Genomic DNA, 17,927 nt, shown 5'->3' with positions numbered 1-17,927 from the left:
TGAGTTATCCAATAAGATAGCTAGATTAAATATAATATAAAATTCAATCAATTTTCATTACTTGTATGTCACCATTTGATTTTTTTTTCTTCCTTTTATAGCTTTAAAATCATAACAAAGAGAGGTATCATGAGTGAAAATTTGAAATCATGACAATTCGATCGAGTTTGTAACTTGTAGGCTATCCTATCAATTTATCATGACTTACATATCACTATTTAAAAATGAATTTTTATTTTATTCTTATAGCTTCGAGATCATAAAAGAGAGTTCATGATAAATACTATAGTTATGATAATTTGATCGAGTTTATGAGTTATCATCCTACCCATTTATCATAACTTGCACAACCTAAGAATGGATCATGATCAAATTGAAGACCAGCACAAAATATGTTGTACCTCTGTTTTTGTACAAATTAAAATATCAAATTGTACCTCTATAAAGAGCACTACTAAAACCCATGTTATCACAAGTTCAAAGTCAACAAATTCACAAGTGTGGAAAAGATTTAACAAACATGTTACTTTTGCAGTACATTATATTATAACATGTATAATTAGAACAAACAAATAAAAGCACAAGTTAAAATAACATTTATTTGGTTATTTTTCATTATCCTAGAAATGCCCTGAAGTTTTACTTAAAAAAATTGAAATTGTAAGATAGTGAATGTGTTTTAGTTGAATACAGAGTAGCGTATTGTTAATTAATAAAACACTATAGGATTGGAGCTCCTGAATATATTTGGACTCATTGCACCTAAGGTGTAATCTAGTGATCAATGAATTGGTAGAGAATTCTGAGATTTCAGATTCAAAACTCAGAGCTATTAGAATCCAGTATAAAGTCAGATTCTATTCGAGCTTAGCTTGTAGCCATTCAACTTTGCATGCTTTCAACAAGTGTTTTTTTAATCCACGTTGTTCCATCTAATCCTCCGCGAGATTCATATGCAATTTGTTCTCTACATTTTGGGGTGACAATGAGCGGGTTGAGTTAAATACGATTCGATCGAAAATAAGTCGGGTGAAAATGAATAGAATATTCGGCTCAACTCGACTCATATTTAATATGGATAAAAATATATATTATCCATTGTGGTTTATTTTTTTTTAAAAAATAAAATCGACAACACTAGTAGTAATAATTATAGTGTAATGGGTGATGAGAAGGTAAACAATAATGATAGGAGTAATATATTTAGTGTAATTTTTCTAGTGAAGTTTGGAGAGAATGGTGTGTGCACAACCTTACCTCTACCTTGTAAAGGTAAATAGATTGTTTCCAATAGACACTCGGTGCAAGTAAAACATATCAAAAATCAAGTATGTAAAGCAAATACAATAGTGAAGAAGTCATGTTAAAAATAATAAAGAAGAGAACAATATCAACAACAGATAATACGAGATAACTGAAGTAAAGAAAACAATCGATAATACTAAAATTGAAGAATAAGATAATAGGAGAACGATAATAACACTGATAAGGGAACTAGATAATGCTCGGCTACCCCCTAACCTTCTATCATAATTCTCGACTTCCATATATTTCTATCTAGGGTCATGTCCTCCATAACTTGCAAGTATGTCATGTCTTGTCTAATCATTTCTCCCCAAGATTTTCTTAACCTGCCTCTACATTTTTTTTACACCCATTATAGTCAACTTCTCACACTTCCTCACTCAAACACCAGTGCATCTTCTCTTTCACATGCTCAAACCATCTTAGTCTTGTCTACCTCATCTTGTCCACTACAGAGGTCACTTCCACCTGCCTTGGATAACTTCTTTCATGATCTTATAGTATGCCCACAAATCCACCCCAAGATTCTCATTTTCGTTACTCTTATCTTCTGACCGGCCAATACTCTGATCCATACAACATAGTTGGTCTAAATCACTTTATAAGCCTTACATTTATGCCTCGGTGACAAATTTTTATCATACAAGACATCAAATGTGAGCTTCCATTTCATCCACATTGCTCCTCTACGATATGTATAATCATCATCGTCGTGATGAGAAGACACTAAGGATTTGTTTGGTTGGAGAACAAGTTATTCTAGGTTAAGTTATCATGGGATCGTTAGTCCATCCTCAATGTGGGATAGAAATAACACTACAATCCCCAAATAAATAATCCGAGGATAAGTTATTCACAATTTTTATCCCAATCAAAAATGAGATAAACTCATACTAAAATCAATCCCAATATTGATTATTCCTTATTCCTCGTACAAAATGAACCCAAAGGGAAAAACCAAAGCAAAAGAGGTTGAAAGAAATGAAAAGATGAAGACCAAGCAATGGCTGGGTCCATTTGGACTACATAATTTTTTACCAATCAACCTTAATAAAATTCAAACTTAAATTCACATGTTCAAGAAAAGAGGAGTTTAGCCAATGGCAAATAGCAAATCCAATTCTTAAATAAAGTCTAATAATCTTCTATTCAATAGTACTGCTGGAGTAAATCACATAAGTAGCAGAAATTGAACCCAATAATCACAAAACATTTGATACCAGCCAAGTCTTGTGAATAATACTCTTCGGACATCCCATTACTCAATCAATGGAGAACTAACGCCATAGACGAAAAAGAGGCTGAACAAATGACCTTTAACGACTAATATTAACATAATTAAAGTTTCATACTTGTACTGAAAGGACCGCTCCCATCAAAATTCCTGGAGGAGGAAAGCACGAGCGCTGTTAACCATCATGCTACGAAGCAAATCCTTCAGTAATCCCAAACCTGTAATTGGATACCAGGGACTAAATTAGCCGACGTAGGTATTGACTTTTCACACCCTCAGGTTTCTGCCCTTCACTTCGTTTGTGCATGTACATGTCATTAATGTCATCAGCAATATCATCACTAATATTGACTGACTTATTGGATGATCTATTCTGTAAGCTCAGCTGTCGGGGGATGAAAACATTGAAGTAATAGTTGACAATGGTTTTACTGGTCTTATGCGGTAATGACTTTAATGCTTGCTTCAGAAATTTCTTTCCATTTAGTTGTGGTTTCCTTTTGACCAGTGACTCGAAGGTCGATTCTTCCTTTGATGACCATGCCTTAGAAACTTGCTCCCCCATTTCATCAAATTTCCAACTGAAGAAAGCAGGACCAAGGTCACGTTGAAGAATTAGCCTTTCCTCAGAAATGTGGCGTTTGACACAGACAGCAGTTCCCGGAGTACGACAAGAGCAAGTGTGAGGTCTGCCTTTTCCAATTACTCTAGAAGACACTTCCAAATCTTCGTTCTCAGTAGGCCAAACCCGGGTGCCTAACCATCTTGAATTTTCAGAGTTACTGGCTTCATAATCAGAGTTATCCTTGTCTGCTGGGACAGTCCAGTCTGGAACATCAGCTTGAAAACGAGGACCTACTGGAATAACAAATCTCTGAAGGTGATCACCAATGAAGTTCAACAACCTGGAGGATTGTCGAGGCAGTTGTAGAGGTCTGCTTCTTGATCCTTTCACAGAGAACAAGCTTGAATTATGAACTGCATCATCCAAGTTTTCTAAGGAGGCGACGGATGGAGTCCGGTTAACACGACTCAACAGGTCTGAACCATTTGCTGACTCATCAGAATCAACTAAGGAAGAGAAACCTTTACGACCAAAATCTGTTGCATCATTGTGGAGGGAGAATTCTGAAGATAACTGCTCTTGAACATTGTCTGCAACTGTTAGTGAACTACGTGCACTGTGTGAACTCAAGAAAACCTTTTGACCAGAACTTTTTGCAGACTTCCCTGAATCAAGTAAGCATGAAATACTGGAGGCATGAGAAATATGCCTTCTACTTAGTTTTGATGCACTTTTCTGGTTAGATTTTTCTGCTTCTGCTGGAAGTCCAGGAGATCTTAACTGATCTTTGACAAATTGTTGAAGTTTTCTTTTCCTCTGTCAAAAGAATCAGGAGAATATATTATTATTAGTATGACAGAATTAAAGCAAAATGGGAAAAAGAGCACCTGAAAATATAATTTTCCAACTAAATCAGGGATTGCCCTGAAGCACCGATGAGCACATTGAACTATCCATGTGGCTGAGAGCCCTCAAAGCCCAGACACAACAACGCAATTATCAGGGGCGCGCTCTACCACTGAGGCCTGAGCTAATAGCCCATCATACGAGCCTCACACTGGGGGCCCGCTATGCTAACAGTGAGAGAAACCCCATTTCAAACTTAAAGAAGTCAAGACAACCACAAGAACATGGATTTTCAAATTTCACTAAGGATTTTTGATACATTAAGAACACGAAATGAAATTGATCTTGTTGATTAGTGATACCACAAAGATGTGCCCGGGTAATGGGTAAAAGGAGGTAGAACCCTCAAGTATGCTCTAGTTCCTATTTGTGTTCAAGTATGCAGCCAATGCTCTGTTTGCGTTTCTGTCCCAAGCGCTGGGTGACGAACTTACAAAATTTAATGGGCCCTCAAGGGAAAGGAAGGTACATGTGAATTTGCATACAGTTGTTTTAAAGTTCATCAGCAATCCATTTGAAAAATGTGCTTGCGCATCCATCTATAGTTCGTTCATTTTACAAGGAAATTTATACAAAATCCACAGTAAATGATTCACTAAATGCCTCTCCATGAAGCATAATGATTAGGAGTACAAGTTTAAATCAAACTACTTCCATGGCAAAGAGAATTAGTATTAGCCTCATACATTGGTATTGACAAATTTATCAAACCTACAGATGCAGATGTGCATCTATCTATACAGCGAAGACACAAATTGTCATCACGGTCACCTGTTCTTCGTCATCTTCAAAGTATGGAAGAAAATCATATGTTCTTTCTTCTCGAGCCTCCCAATTCCATGTCGCTTCTTCATCAATTCAATTTCACAACTCACCACCACCTTGTTGTTGCTTGTGTTGTATATACTCGTGTCATAACCAACAAACATACTTGACATTTGGATCGTCAAGTTTAGCTCTCCCTTGTTGTGGTAGATGAGCATAATTTATGCTCCCAAAGATTCTCAAAGTATTGACACTTGGCTTTCCTTTAAACCATACTTCTTGGAGAGGTTGATTTCTAACATTTTTGGTTGTAGAACAAGAAACAGTCTCAGCCCAAAATTCTTTTGGCATGCTTCCAACTTTCAACATACATCTGGCCTTATCAAGAATTGTTCTATTCTTCCTCTCTGCAACTCCATTCTATTGGGGTGAGTAAGGTATCGTTGAAAGGCAACAAATTTCATGAGACTGACAAGGTATCATTAAATTCTTTTTAAGAAAATTTGTCTCCTCTATCGGACCTTAAAGCTTAATTTCATAATCGTTTTTTTCTACAAGTGCTTTGAAACTTTGAAAAGCAACAAATGCTTTGGATTTTTGCTTCAAGAATAAACCCAAGTCTCTAGCAAGATGTATTATTTTTGTCAAAAGAAGGTGGATTGATTGGACCACAGACATCGTGTGAACAAGCTGAAATGGCTTGGTTGCTCTTGACGTGGCCTTTTCGGAAAACTCCTCCTTGCTTGTTTCCAAGAATACAAGTTTCACACAACTAATTAGAATGGTTGATTGAAGGAATCTCATATACCATGTTCTTTTCTTCCATTGATTTGTGTGCTTCAAAATTCAAGTACCCAAATCGCATGTGCCAACACCATCATTCATCTTGCAATTAGCCTTCAACCACTTTTGCATCAATTGTCTAAAGATTCAAAGAAAAAAAATCTATTCTTTGTCATACACAATTTTGCAATTAATTTTTCACTTGAATCTCTAAGTCAAAGATGCATATCATGTCCTTTTTCAAGAAGCTAGCCCAAACTCAAAGTATTTTTCTCTAACTTTGGCACATAGTAACATTGTTAATCAATTTGTGGCCACTATCTGTACAAGAGATTAAAATCGTACCTATCCCTTCAATTTGTACCTTTGAAGTGTCTCCAAAGGACGTGTTGCACGTTGCCTTCTTAGTGAGTTCCACAAACTTGTCTTTGCATACACGCATATGGTTGCTAGCTCTATTATAACAATACCATGAACTACATCATCCTTGTATATTTTTTTGACGTCCATTAACAATGTTAAACTCATCTCTTTCTTTCTTGAATTCTTGATGTCGACAAGATTAGCTTTAATCTTCAACATTACCATGACATTCTCAAGTGTAATGTCCAAAATTTATGGCTGTTATAGCACTCAATTTTAGATTTGTTATGCCTTATTTCGTTGGTACCTTGATAATAGCCACGTGATCTTCCTCCTCATTGTCTACGACCACGACCTCTAAATGGTTGTTGGCTTCACCCTTCATTGTTAAAGTCGTCGTTGATGCTTTTTGCTCTTCCACGAGTGTTATGTCCTTTTTCACTTCCTTAATCTTTATAGGATACTTTGTTTTAAGAAGTTGCTCTAGTGGCTCTTCTTTTCTTCGTAAGCCTGTAAAGAACTTTCCATTGGCTCCACCGTCATATAGGCTAAATCTTTAGGCTCTTCAATAGCACACATAATCAAATTTAGGTGCTAAAGAGCGAAGTATCTTTTTCTACCACACGCACATTGTCTACTCTCTCCCCATATCTTCTAAATTGATTCACAGCTGCCATCACTTTTGAACAAAAATCTAAAACAGATTCTGATTATTTCATTTTTAAAACTTCAAACCAGCCCTTAAAATTTAAAGTTTTACCTTCTTCACTTATTCAACTACTTGGCGATACTTTGTCCATCCAATTTTATGTGACACAACTTAACTAGACTCCAAGTTTGAGGGTTTGTTTGGAGACTCTGAAATCAAGAGATCTAATCAGAATCTACTCTAAAATCTACTTCCAAAATGATCTATTATCTACCATAATCCAACCTGCATTTGATCTCAATTTGGTAACTTTTCAATGTTAATCATAATTTAACTTCATTTAGCAACATAACTGAACTATATTATTATGTTTTGATTATATAAAACAATTAAACAAAAGTCATTGACTAAACTAATTCCCATAAACTTCAATTGCAGTCATACTAATTGATGTGTTGTGTTTTAAACTATTTTTCTCCATTACTCCAAATCTCCAATACAGTTCACTGGGGTGTAGTTTAGTCTCCTTATTTCTAAAGGTGGAAAAAGATACACATATGTGTAAGACTAACCAACTCTACAAGGACAAGACAATAAAGAGCCATTATAGAGGTAAATATATTTATAGAAACATCATAAAAGAGCATACCCATGAAACGCCATTATCAAAAAGAGTCATCGCATCTCGCACTCTTAACATCTGATTCCATTATGGTAGAGCTTTTTGATGTGATACAGAATCACAAGGATCTAGAGCAAGTATTTTCAAATGAGCTAAAAATTTTGCATCAGAGTACCTCCCAAACATCAAAATATTATTCTTTACTTTTGGCACATAGTAAACATCACTAATCAATTTGTGGTCACCATCTTTATAGACGATTAGAATCATACTTATCCCTTCAATTTGACTTTGAAGTGTATCCAAAGAACATGTTCTTAGTGAGTTCCATAAACTTGTCTTTGCATCCACACATGGTTGCTTGCCACATTATCATGATACCGCGAATAACAATCATCCTTATTTTCTTTTTTTTTACGGCCATTAACAATATTAGACTCATCTTCTTTCTTGTCGTCAACAACGTTAGATTTCCCTTCAACATTACTATGACATTCCCAAGAGTAATGTCCAAAAATTTATTGCAGTTGTAGCACTCAATTTTAGAGTTGTCGTACCTTTTTTCGCTGGTACGTTGATAATAGCCACATTATTTTCCTCCTCATTGTCCATGACAATGACCTCTAAATGGTTGTTGGCCTCTCCCTTCATTGTTGAAGCTGTTGCTAGTGCTTCTTGCTCTTCAACGAGTGCCACAACCTCTTCCTCATCCATTTTCTCTATAGCTTTTTTCACCTCCATAATCTTTGAAGTATACTTTGTTTTAGGAAGTTGCTTTAGTGGTTCTTCTTTTCTCCTTTTGTTCTTTTCTTTGTGGGCTTGTAAAGAACCTTTCAATTGCTCCACCTTCATAGAATCTAAATCTTTGGACTCTTCAAGAACACACACAATCAAATTTAGGTGTTACAGAGTGAAGGATTTTTCTACCACAAGCACATCGTCTACTTTCTCCCAATATCTTCTTAATTGATTCACAATCGACCATCACTCTTGAACAAAAATTCAAAACGTATTATGATTCCTTTCATTTTTAAAACTTCAAAATCACCCCTTAGAGTTTGAAGTTTTACCTTTTTCACTTTATCAACTCCTTGGAGAGAATTTTCTAAAATCTCCTAAGCTTTCTTTGAGGTGGTTGCATCGGAAAACTTCTCAAACATGCCATCATCAAAGCAATGATGGATGAGAGACATGGCTTGTTGTTGTTGATCCTTCTTTCTTGTCTTTGTCAAGACATCCTTTTCATTTGGAGATGGAGTTTCCTCATTAGTGGGTTTAGTATACCCTTTTGTTTACTATTTCCCACACATCTTAAAAGTCAAGAATGACTTTCATTCGTACACACCATTTCTCATAATTTTCTTTTGTGAGATTGGGATATTGAAAAGACAGTGGACTATTATTTGTTATGGCTCTGATAACCACGTTGTTGGGAAATACTAATTCCACCACATAATAATATCCATGTTACATAACAAGAATAAGAGAATAACATGGACACCATATCTTTTTAACATGGAGAAAAGAATACACTTGAGAACAACAATACAATACCACTATAGTGAGAAATATTACAACTTGGTAGTCTTAAAAGACTACACCGCACTCAATGGAAACAACTTTCTTTATTTGGGGTACCTCAATATAACAGTATTAACACACTATTTTTCTTCACAGATTATTTTCTACCACTATCTATGAACTGCTCTCAACTCTCTGTATTTGGCAATTTAATTTGCAAATCAAGATTTCATAAATAGTTAAAGTCTAATTAATCAACTTCTTTTTTTATTGTTTATTTTATTACGTCCTGCAGAAATGATGAATTGTCAAAGCAGCATATCAAGTCTCCCTACTACTGATCATTTATGCACAGTGGGCAAGGAGAAAATGAGATGATGTGTTTTACATTCTACAGAAAACAGTCAAATGGACTTGAAACTCATAGTACTAGATAGTCCAAGAAGCATTTTCATCAATATGGCCAGCTAACCAGCCAATCTGTACAATGATAACCACTACACCTCAAATCCTAAACAAGTTGGAGTCGCCTTACCGTCAAATCAGTATGTAGCCACAAATAGCACTCTCAATCTTGGATGGGATATAAGCTAAATAAGACTTACACAGATGACATATGCAATGATGTCACGAAAAAAGACTCGAAACACAGAGTATGCCAAAGGGATACACATGTATGTAGTATATATTTGTTTCTTTAGCTTAAAATTAATATTTTGTCCATCCAATTTTATGCGACAAAACTTAACTAGACTCCAAGTTTGAGGGTTTGTTTGGAGACTCTGAAATCAAGATGAGAGCTAATCTGAATCTACTCTAAAATCTACTTCCAAAATGATCTATTATCTACTGTAATCCAACTTGTATTTGATCTCAATTTGGTAACTTTTCAATGTTAATCACAATTTTACTTCATTTGCAACATAATTGAACCATATAATTATCTTTTGATTGTATATAACAACATATAGCATTTAACTGAAAGTCATTGACTAGAGTAATTTCCATATACTTCAGCTGCAGTCACACTAATTGCTATGTTCTGTTTTAAACTATTTCTCTCCATTACTCCAGTACAGTTCATTGACGTTTAATTTAGTCTCCTTATTTCTAAGGGTGGAAAAATATACACATCTGCAAGACTACAACCAATTCCACAAGGACAAGACAATCAAGAGCCATTATAGAGGTAAATATATTTATAGAAACATCATAAAAGGCGCATACCCATGAAATGTCATTATCAGAAAGAGTCATCGCATCTCGCACTCTTAGCATCTGATTCCATAATGGCTTTGCTTTCTGATGTGTTACGGAATCACAAGGATCCAGAGCAAGTCTTTTCAGCAGAGCTAGCATTTCTGCATCAGAGTACCTCCCAAACACCAACTTCCCTTTTTCTTCAGTTACACTTCCTCCCTCCTTCTTCACACCCCCCAATGCAGTCATCTTTCAGCTTACACTAACTGCTGTTTTCCTAATTTCAACCCTGAAATTGAACATGTGCAACAATAACAATGATTATCACAAACTCGACGCATATTCAATTTCGAATTTCAGAATGGATAGATCTAGGCTATCAACAACTGCAGTTACTAACTTTAAGCAGAATTAAGCAGATACATAAACTTAAATTCAGTTAAATGCATTATCAAATCGTCTTTTTTTAAGATTAAATGGCTAGAAGTTATCTGTACATGATCATATATGACAGACGCCGGAGCCGAAATTCCACCTGAAAAAGGATAAACCCTAACCCTAATAGCGGAGGTGCTCATCAATGAGGTTTTTTGTTTTTTTTTGGTCATATACAAATAGATATGAAAGTACATAGCAAATATTGTATGTGTACCTTTTGGTTGCTTTGCTCTGTTGCCTTGACAAATCCCTCCCTCTTTTATTTTAATTTTTTTTGGTTTTGGTGTTGGTTTTTTTGAAGAAATTTCTACAAACCCTTCTTTTTTGTAGGGTGAGGAGTGAGGTTTGGGGGTGAGGGGAAAGGGTATTTATATGGAAGGTTCGATTGAATTTGGGCGGGTTTAAATAAATTACTATATTGGGTCATGATCTAATATGTTTAGAGTTTAATGGATTAAGACAAACCGGGTGAATTTGGGCTTCGGTTAGATGATCCAATAAAAAAAATTCACGAGACTCTCTATTTGATCGTCTTCATTTAATACGTTTCACTTTTTAAAAAAAAGTTTAACCAGTGTTCGGTATTAGGTAATTCAGACTTTTTTCTTCTTAGTTATTGTACAATAACATTTTTTCGATTTATAGCAACTGAAGTATAATGCTTTGAAGAAGTGATCTGGAATCTCGACTATGAAAAGTGAGTTTATATCAAATGGGTGTTGTGAAAAAGCTTGAAACATTAGCAAGACACTATTTTGCAAAATGGATTTGTTAAATATGTTATTGGTTTGATTGAATTTGAATAGATTAAAATAAATTGCATTAATATTGAGTCATGATCAACATATTTTAAGTTTGATGAATTAAGATAGACCTGGTCAATTTGGGTCTCGGTCAGATAATCCAATGTAAAAATTTTATGGGACATCCCATTTGGTTGTCCTTGTTTAATTTGTAATCATTTTCCGAAAAATGTTTTATTGGTACTTAGTGTTAGATAACTTTAGCTTACCAAGAAGATGATCTTAGATGGTTATGAAGAACACATATAATTAAGGGTGGAAAGTTAGTTAGATAGTTGAGCATTCTCTTGCTTATTCTTCTATATTGTTAGTCATACTATTATTGGTGGTATTACTCTTATAGTTTTTTATCCTTTGAGTTTGGTTAGTATCTATGGTGTTTTTACACCTCTATTATTGTCATATCCTATTACTAGAGGGGTATGGCTCATGCTTGAGCACGGGTCCAACATTGTGCACTTTAAAGCAATAGATGCATAAGATACACAATTATAAACATTATCAATATATCACAATTCTATTGAGGCAAAAGTATGTTGAATAAATATCCAAGTTTAGACCAAAAAACACCTTTCATATGAGAAAAGAAACGGTCTTTCTTTTACATCGACAAAGGCGTATACGAATAGGAATTATCCATTACCGTGGGAACTATAAATTTCTAATCAAAGAATTCTACAAAGTGCAAAATTAGTTCTACCCACTAAAAGAACAAAACTGTAGTATATGAGTTATTAAGGAAATATTCATAAGAACCATCTGAAGTCTAACATAAAATATCAAGTTAATTCATAACGTTGTCTATTGCATCTGAGTACCAACCCAATACCAAACTAAAAAAAAAATGGAGGAATCCAGAGGTCCTATTCACAAACCATTCGAACGTCGTCTAATATATTAACATACATCTTTGCAGCATTTCAAGCCTACCTATAATGCTTCCAAGTTTTGACTGGCAATGGCAAAGTTAAGCATCTAAGTTAATTGTGCAAAAGAATATGGCAATATAAGCTTTACAACATACTATTTTACAATTATATATAATATACAAGGTGAAGTACCAACACAACTCTACAAAGTTGTACGAATAACATCAAAAATCATACCACACTATTGTGCCCTATTCACTGGTAAATAAATGTGTTTTACCTCCTATTATTTTCAATTATTTTGCTTTAGTTCTTTAGTCAGATTTTCATATTTTTCGTCTATCTTTTTCTTTTCTATTTTTCATTCTCTCCATTCTCACTCTTGGCGGAGAAGGAAAAGAAGAGACTTAGAAATGAAAGTGTTACATTTTCAGAGGGGAGATCAAATTGATGGAAAATTAGACAATAGTGATTTGACTCCCGAGCTGGTGCATCAATTTAGTGATGAAACTTCACATTTGACTTTAAAAAATAGAGGTAATTTTGCTTTCCAATGGTAAATTTCTAGGCTCCCCTTTCAATTTCTGGGTTTAATTATTTTTTTATGAGATATTGATTCCTTATTTATTAAAGTCAAAAGAAATTTACCATTGGAATGAAAAATTACCTCCAAATTTGTAGTCAAATGTGAAGTTTTATCACCAAATTGATGCATCATCTCGGAAGTCAAACTACTCCTCTAATTTTCCATCAATTTGCTCTCCCTCTATGAAAATATAACACCTCCATTTCTAAGTCTCTTCTTCTCCTTCTTCGCCAAGAGTGAGAAAAGAAAAAGATGACGGAAAATATGAAAAACTGACCAACGAACTAAAGCAAAATAATTGAAAATTAGAGGAGGTAGGACACATGTTTATTTACCGGTGAATAGGGCTCAATAGTGTAGTACGATTTTCAATGCTAGGTAATTTTTCATTCCAATGGTAAATTCCTTTTTCTTTTTTTTCCTCGCAAATTTACCACTAGACAGTGTCTAGTGGCCTTTTATTAAACATAAAAATATCAATAGGGATAAGTGCAAGCAAGGGGGGTTAGGCCTTACCTTACTAATCCTAATGAAGTACCTAATGTCTACTACCTAACAAGCATGAAAAAAATAAGAGCTAGAGAGAACTAAATATTTTTTGATCACCACAGAGTTTGTAATACACTCCATGATGATAGTACAAATGAGGATACTTAAATAATGTAAAAATATGTCAATCAAGAAGAAAGTTGAGTTATCAGCCTTAAACTTTCTATTACAAACTCATGAATTAAAAAAGATTGATTGCCTATCAAAAGTAACTTGAAGTATTTTTCTCTTGTCTTTTTCTTCAAACCTATCCAACAACACTTGATAATTCATACTTTCTTTATGGATTTATTGTATCTTGTTGAACCTATTGATATCATCAAATGGTTCTACTTTGCCTGTCGCATCGGTAGGTGCCTTGGAATAAACTCCTCAGTCATTTTACCGTCCCAACTATGTTGCCTTCCATGTGTCTTCTTTTTGTTTTTGCTGCTTCCACTTCTTTGTTGCCTAGGTGATATATTTTCTTCCCTAGACACTCTATCAAAGCATATGTCCAACATATCTTCCTCATTTTCATCAAGAGAATCCTCACCCAAATCAAGCATATTGTCTTTCTCAAGAGAATCCTCGCCCAAATCAATTGTATTTGACACTAAGGCCCTTGACTCATTCTTCTTTGCAATCACACATTTAGGCACAAATACGGGAGCTTCTGGACTTAATTTGCTATTCAAAGTAGGTGGTGAGACCTGTTTTTCTTGGATCAAATCGTTGTCATTCTCTGTTAACTTTACTTGCTTTCCAGTAGTCATCGATAAAGCATCAAAGCTATTCGAACATAATAGGTCTCTTGAGGCATTATTAATATCTTGCCTCTTCTCACCGTCATAAAAATTTCTAATCGCACCCTTTTCACTACATGGAGAACTATTTTGATTAGTCGGGGAAAGGCTTCGATTACTAGTTGAATTTTTGTGTGCAACCAGTGTCCAATTTTTAGTTGAATTCTTGGTTTCAACTTGCAAAATATGCTGCCCAGAATTTTCAACATCTTCAACATCAGAAGTATCCATTAGTTTGTGTCCTGAATCCATTATTTTTTTGCCTGAACCAACTCGCGGCGCATCAACCCCAATTCTTGGCGTTTTCCCTTTGTTTTCGGTAGTTGTTTGAACACCAATATTACTTGTAACAATATCCATTGAGTGTGCACGATTTTGCTTAGAAGTGACAGCAACCACCTGTCGATCTAAAGAAGTAGCTTTACTTTGATCGACATCTACAACCTTTCTTTTTTCATTTAGTATTTCTCTCACATCACCTTAATACTTTTCACTATCGATAGTACCTTTTGAAGCAACTGGTATCATCAATTTATTTGTTATTTTGATTTCTTTTCGAGATCAAACGACAGCTATCTTCATCATGACCTTGGTACTTACAATAATTGCAATACAAAGGTAGATTATCATATACAATCTCCTGAAAAACCTCGATCAACTTACCAGATTTTCCATCCACAAACTGCAACCTTATACGATTTGGAAGCTTTTCCATTAGATCAAGTATAACCTTGACCCTAGCTGTGCTAGGTCTTGATTTGATTTGAGTAGCTTTATCTATAGCTATTAGTTTCCCAACTATCGATGTTATAGACAACAGAGACTTCTTTGCAAACAAATTTGGAGATAAGTTCGGTAAAGAAATCCAAACCACAGCTAACGTCGTTTTCTCCTTAGGATTATATCCAATGGACCATGTTACTCTACATTAGTGCTCCTCTCCATTGTAGAAAAATAATTAACTGAGCGAGATAAAGCTAGTACATAATCTTCATATTGATCAAATCTCAACAAAATTTGTCTTGGGGCAAGGAAGCCAATTAAACAATTGCCCTTGGTATCAAGATGTTTCGGTAAAATTGACCTTAATACCTTCAAATCTGGCGCACCATGTGATGATTTAAACATCACTGCTTGATACAATCTTTCTTCAATCATAAAGTCTTGTCTTTCCTCCATTGAAAACGTGATAGTAGGTTCTCTATGAATTATTTCGATTGATTTTGCGATTGTTTTTTAGTTAATTAGAGCAGATTGTTTAGGATTTATAGTATTGGAATTGAAAAAGGTGGCGTATGTGGTGGTTTGGGGTAGTGGGGTTGGCTGGACAACCTCGAAAGGAGGCCGTCCAGTGGCCATAGCTGCCATGCGAGCTGCGTAGCTGCTGGCAAGGCTTTCCTTTTAGTTTATGGGTTTAATTTTTTTTTTTTGATGAGATATTGATTCCTTATTTTCATTGAAATGAAAAGTTACCTTCAAATTTGTAGTCAAATGTGAAATTTTATCACCAAATTGATGCACCATCTCGGAAATCAAATCACTTTCTCTAATTTCAATTTCTCTTCCTCTCTAAAAATGTAATACCTCCATTTCTAAGTCTCTCCTTCTCCTTCTTCGCCAATGAGAATGGAGAGAATGAAGAATCGAAAAAGAAAAAAATGACAAAAAATATGAAAAATAGACCAAAGAACTAAAGCAAAATAATTGAAAATAGGAGGAGGTTAGGACACGCATAGTACACATGTTTATTTACCGGTCAATAGCTCAATATTATAGTACGATTTTCAATGCTATTGGTACAACTTTGTAGAGTTGTGGCAGTACTTCGCCTTGTTGGCTTATATATAAGGGTAATGCCTACTATTATTTAGGATGATTCAATAGATTTTTCACATTTATGTTATTTCTCATTACTTTGGTTTGTTTTTTTTCATAAGATGAGTGTCTTGAGTATCCACCACTCTACTTCCAATGTAGTGGTAAGATCTTCGTAAATTTTTCCCCCACTTTATGAAATAACACTGATATGCTGTTGTTATTATTCTTAATCATTGTTGTATGATGGTATTTTTTTTTGAATTAATACCAAGTGAGTATAATACATTGAAAAAGTGGATCTTCAATTCTAACTATGAAAAGTGAGTTTAAATCAAATAGTTATTATTTAAAAACTTGAAACATTAGAAAATCAGAACCGTTGCAAAATGAATTTCATAGATATGTTGTTGTTTTAATATATATATTACTACTTATTAGAAGTGAGAGTTGAGGTGTACCAACATTGCACTATTATATTGTACAAAAGGGATCATGAATTGTACTATATATGTTTGGCCTGCTTTTTTTCCTCTTTTACGGCTTTAATTGTGTGGGCCCTATTATTACTTTTGTACACCATTTCATTTTTCCTTGCATTGTTCTTATATTTTATTATTTCCAATTTCTATCCTCCAGGGATCTTTGAATATTATTTATTAATTAATTAATTCATTAATAAATTATTTATATTGTTTCTTCCATTTTAATTGTTTCATCTTTTTTTTTTTCTGCACGAAGTGTTAAATATGAAGAATATTTTTAAATTTTGTAATCTTAAATTTAAAATATATCACATATATTAAAGTAAAAAGTATTTCTAATTTAAAATCATAGATACGCTATGTAAAAAAATTAAAATTAAGAAGTAATTTTCTTTTTTAAGTGAACTAAAAAAAATGTTCAAATAAATTGATACGGAAGGAGTCATATTTTAAAAATAGAATAAATATGTGATATTATTAGAAAGAGCTTTAATATATATTTTAAAAATTATTTTGTCTTCCGTATATTATTTTGTGCATATATGTGGAGTTCTAAAGTTTTTAACATTTTAATATAGAAATATGATTATTTGAAAATTTTAGTACTTTCTTCATTTAAATTTTTTCTTGTTTTTCTTTTAATTTATTCTATATTTAAAATTTACATAAAAAGTACTGAAAATCACAATGTAATAATATCAGATATTAAAAAAAACATAATTAAAAATCATAAAAGAAATTTTATTGACTCTTTAATTCCATATTGAAACAAAAGAAGTTTGTTTGAAAATAACATTAAAAGTACTGTAAATTAAAGTAAAATAACAACTAAAAATATTTAAGAATCATATAAGAAATTTAGTTGACTTTCGTAAAAGTACCTACGTCACATAAAATAGAACAGAAAGAGTAATATATATTATTTGAAAATGATATAAGAAGTGTTATAAATCACAATAAATTAACAACTTCAAAATATATTTAACAAAATCACATACAAAAAATTATATAACTCTCCAAAGGGATCATGAATTGTACTATATATGTTTGGCCTACTTTATTGTTGAATCAACATGTGGATTGCATGTGTTTCAATATTTTAGATACAAATAATTCCCTACAATTTTCAATGTCTTCACTATTCCAATTCTCTCTTTTTTCTTTATTTTACTCCTATTTAGAAATGGGAGTTTGGGAGGACCAATATTGCACTAAAGAGTTGGACTAAAAGCTATAGAAATTGTACATTGAGGCCCACCAAAAAGATGAACTATTCTTTTTTTCTACTTTCCATTCTCCCCTTTTACTCTCTTTAGTTTATCTTTCATCTTAAATTTTTCATACATCTTTAAAATATTTTCAATTATAATGTTTTGATTTTTACGTAGTTTACAAATATATAAATTTCATTTTTAAAAAATTGAAGATATCATACGCAAATTTATGGTCAAACTTAAACTATTTGATTCTTGAGAAATAAAAAGTGTTACATAAAATGGGACAGATGAAGGATAACTCTCAATTAAATTTATTTCACTTTTTAGTTTCCATTTTTAACATAATTTTTGAAGTTGGATTTGTAGGAAATCTATAGTAGACCCATTTAAATTTGACTTTTTTGTTTTAAATTAGGTAACTTGGCCGCACTTCGCACGATCATTAAAATTAAATATTTTTGATTAAT

General features: G+C 33.4%; 1 protein-coding gene and 1 pseudogene across 2 annotated transcripts; both read right to left on the bottom strand.

Moving 5' to 3' along the window:
• Window positions 1-2,344: 2,344 nt before the first annotated feature.
• Window positions 2,345-10,678, bottom strand: LOC125871620 (AT-rich interactive domain-containing protein 2-like). Of its 2 annotated transcripts, none has more exons than XM_049552251.1 (3): window positions 10,566-10,678; window positions 9,941-10,202; window positions 2,345-3,920 (listed from the first exon to the last, which is right to left on the bottom strand). In XM_049552251.1, exons 2-3 carry the CDS (start codon window positions 10,160-10,162, stop codon window positions 2,778-2,780), a joined length of 1,365 nt encoding a protein of 454 aa, XP_049408208.1. In that variant the 5' UTR covers window positions 10,163-10,202; window positions 10,566-10,678; the 3' UTR covers window positions 2,345-2,777. The 2 variants fall into 2 exon arrangements, with proteins under 2 accessions (XP_049408208.1, XP_049408207.1); XM_049552250.1 differs by lacking the exon at window positions 10,566-10,678 and adding an exon at window positions 10,411-10,539.
• Window positions 10,679-13,147: 2,469 nt separating this feature from the next.
• On the bottom strand, window positions 13,148-14,658 carry LOC125870072 (uncharacterized; annotated as a pseudogene).
• Window positions 14,659-17,927: the final 3,269 nt, after the last annotated feature.

Source organism: Solanum stenotomum, chromosome 7, assembly GCF_019186545.1.
Source record: "Solanum stenotomum isolate F172 chromosome 7, ASM1918654v1, whole genome shotgun sequence".
Classification (NCBI taxonomy): Eukaryota; Viridiplantae; Streptophyta; class Magnoliopsida; order Solanales; family Solanaceae; genus Solanum; species Solanum stenotomum.
Note: the sequence above shows the minus strand (reverse complement) of the source record. Positions and strands in the feature narration are given on the sequence as shown.

What these genes read in the sequence shown, in the direction of transcription:
- LOC125871620 (XM_049552251.1), bottom strand. Translation starts at nt 10,162, where the DNA reads ATGACTGCATTGGGGGGTGTGAAGAAGGAGGGAGGAAGTGTAACTGAA. An exon ending in CTGATAATGACATTTCATGG is followed by an intron (nt 3,921 to 9,940) that starts GTATGCGCCTTT and finishes TTCTTTTGACAG; the next exon opens with AGGAAAAGAAAACTTCAACA.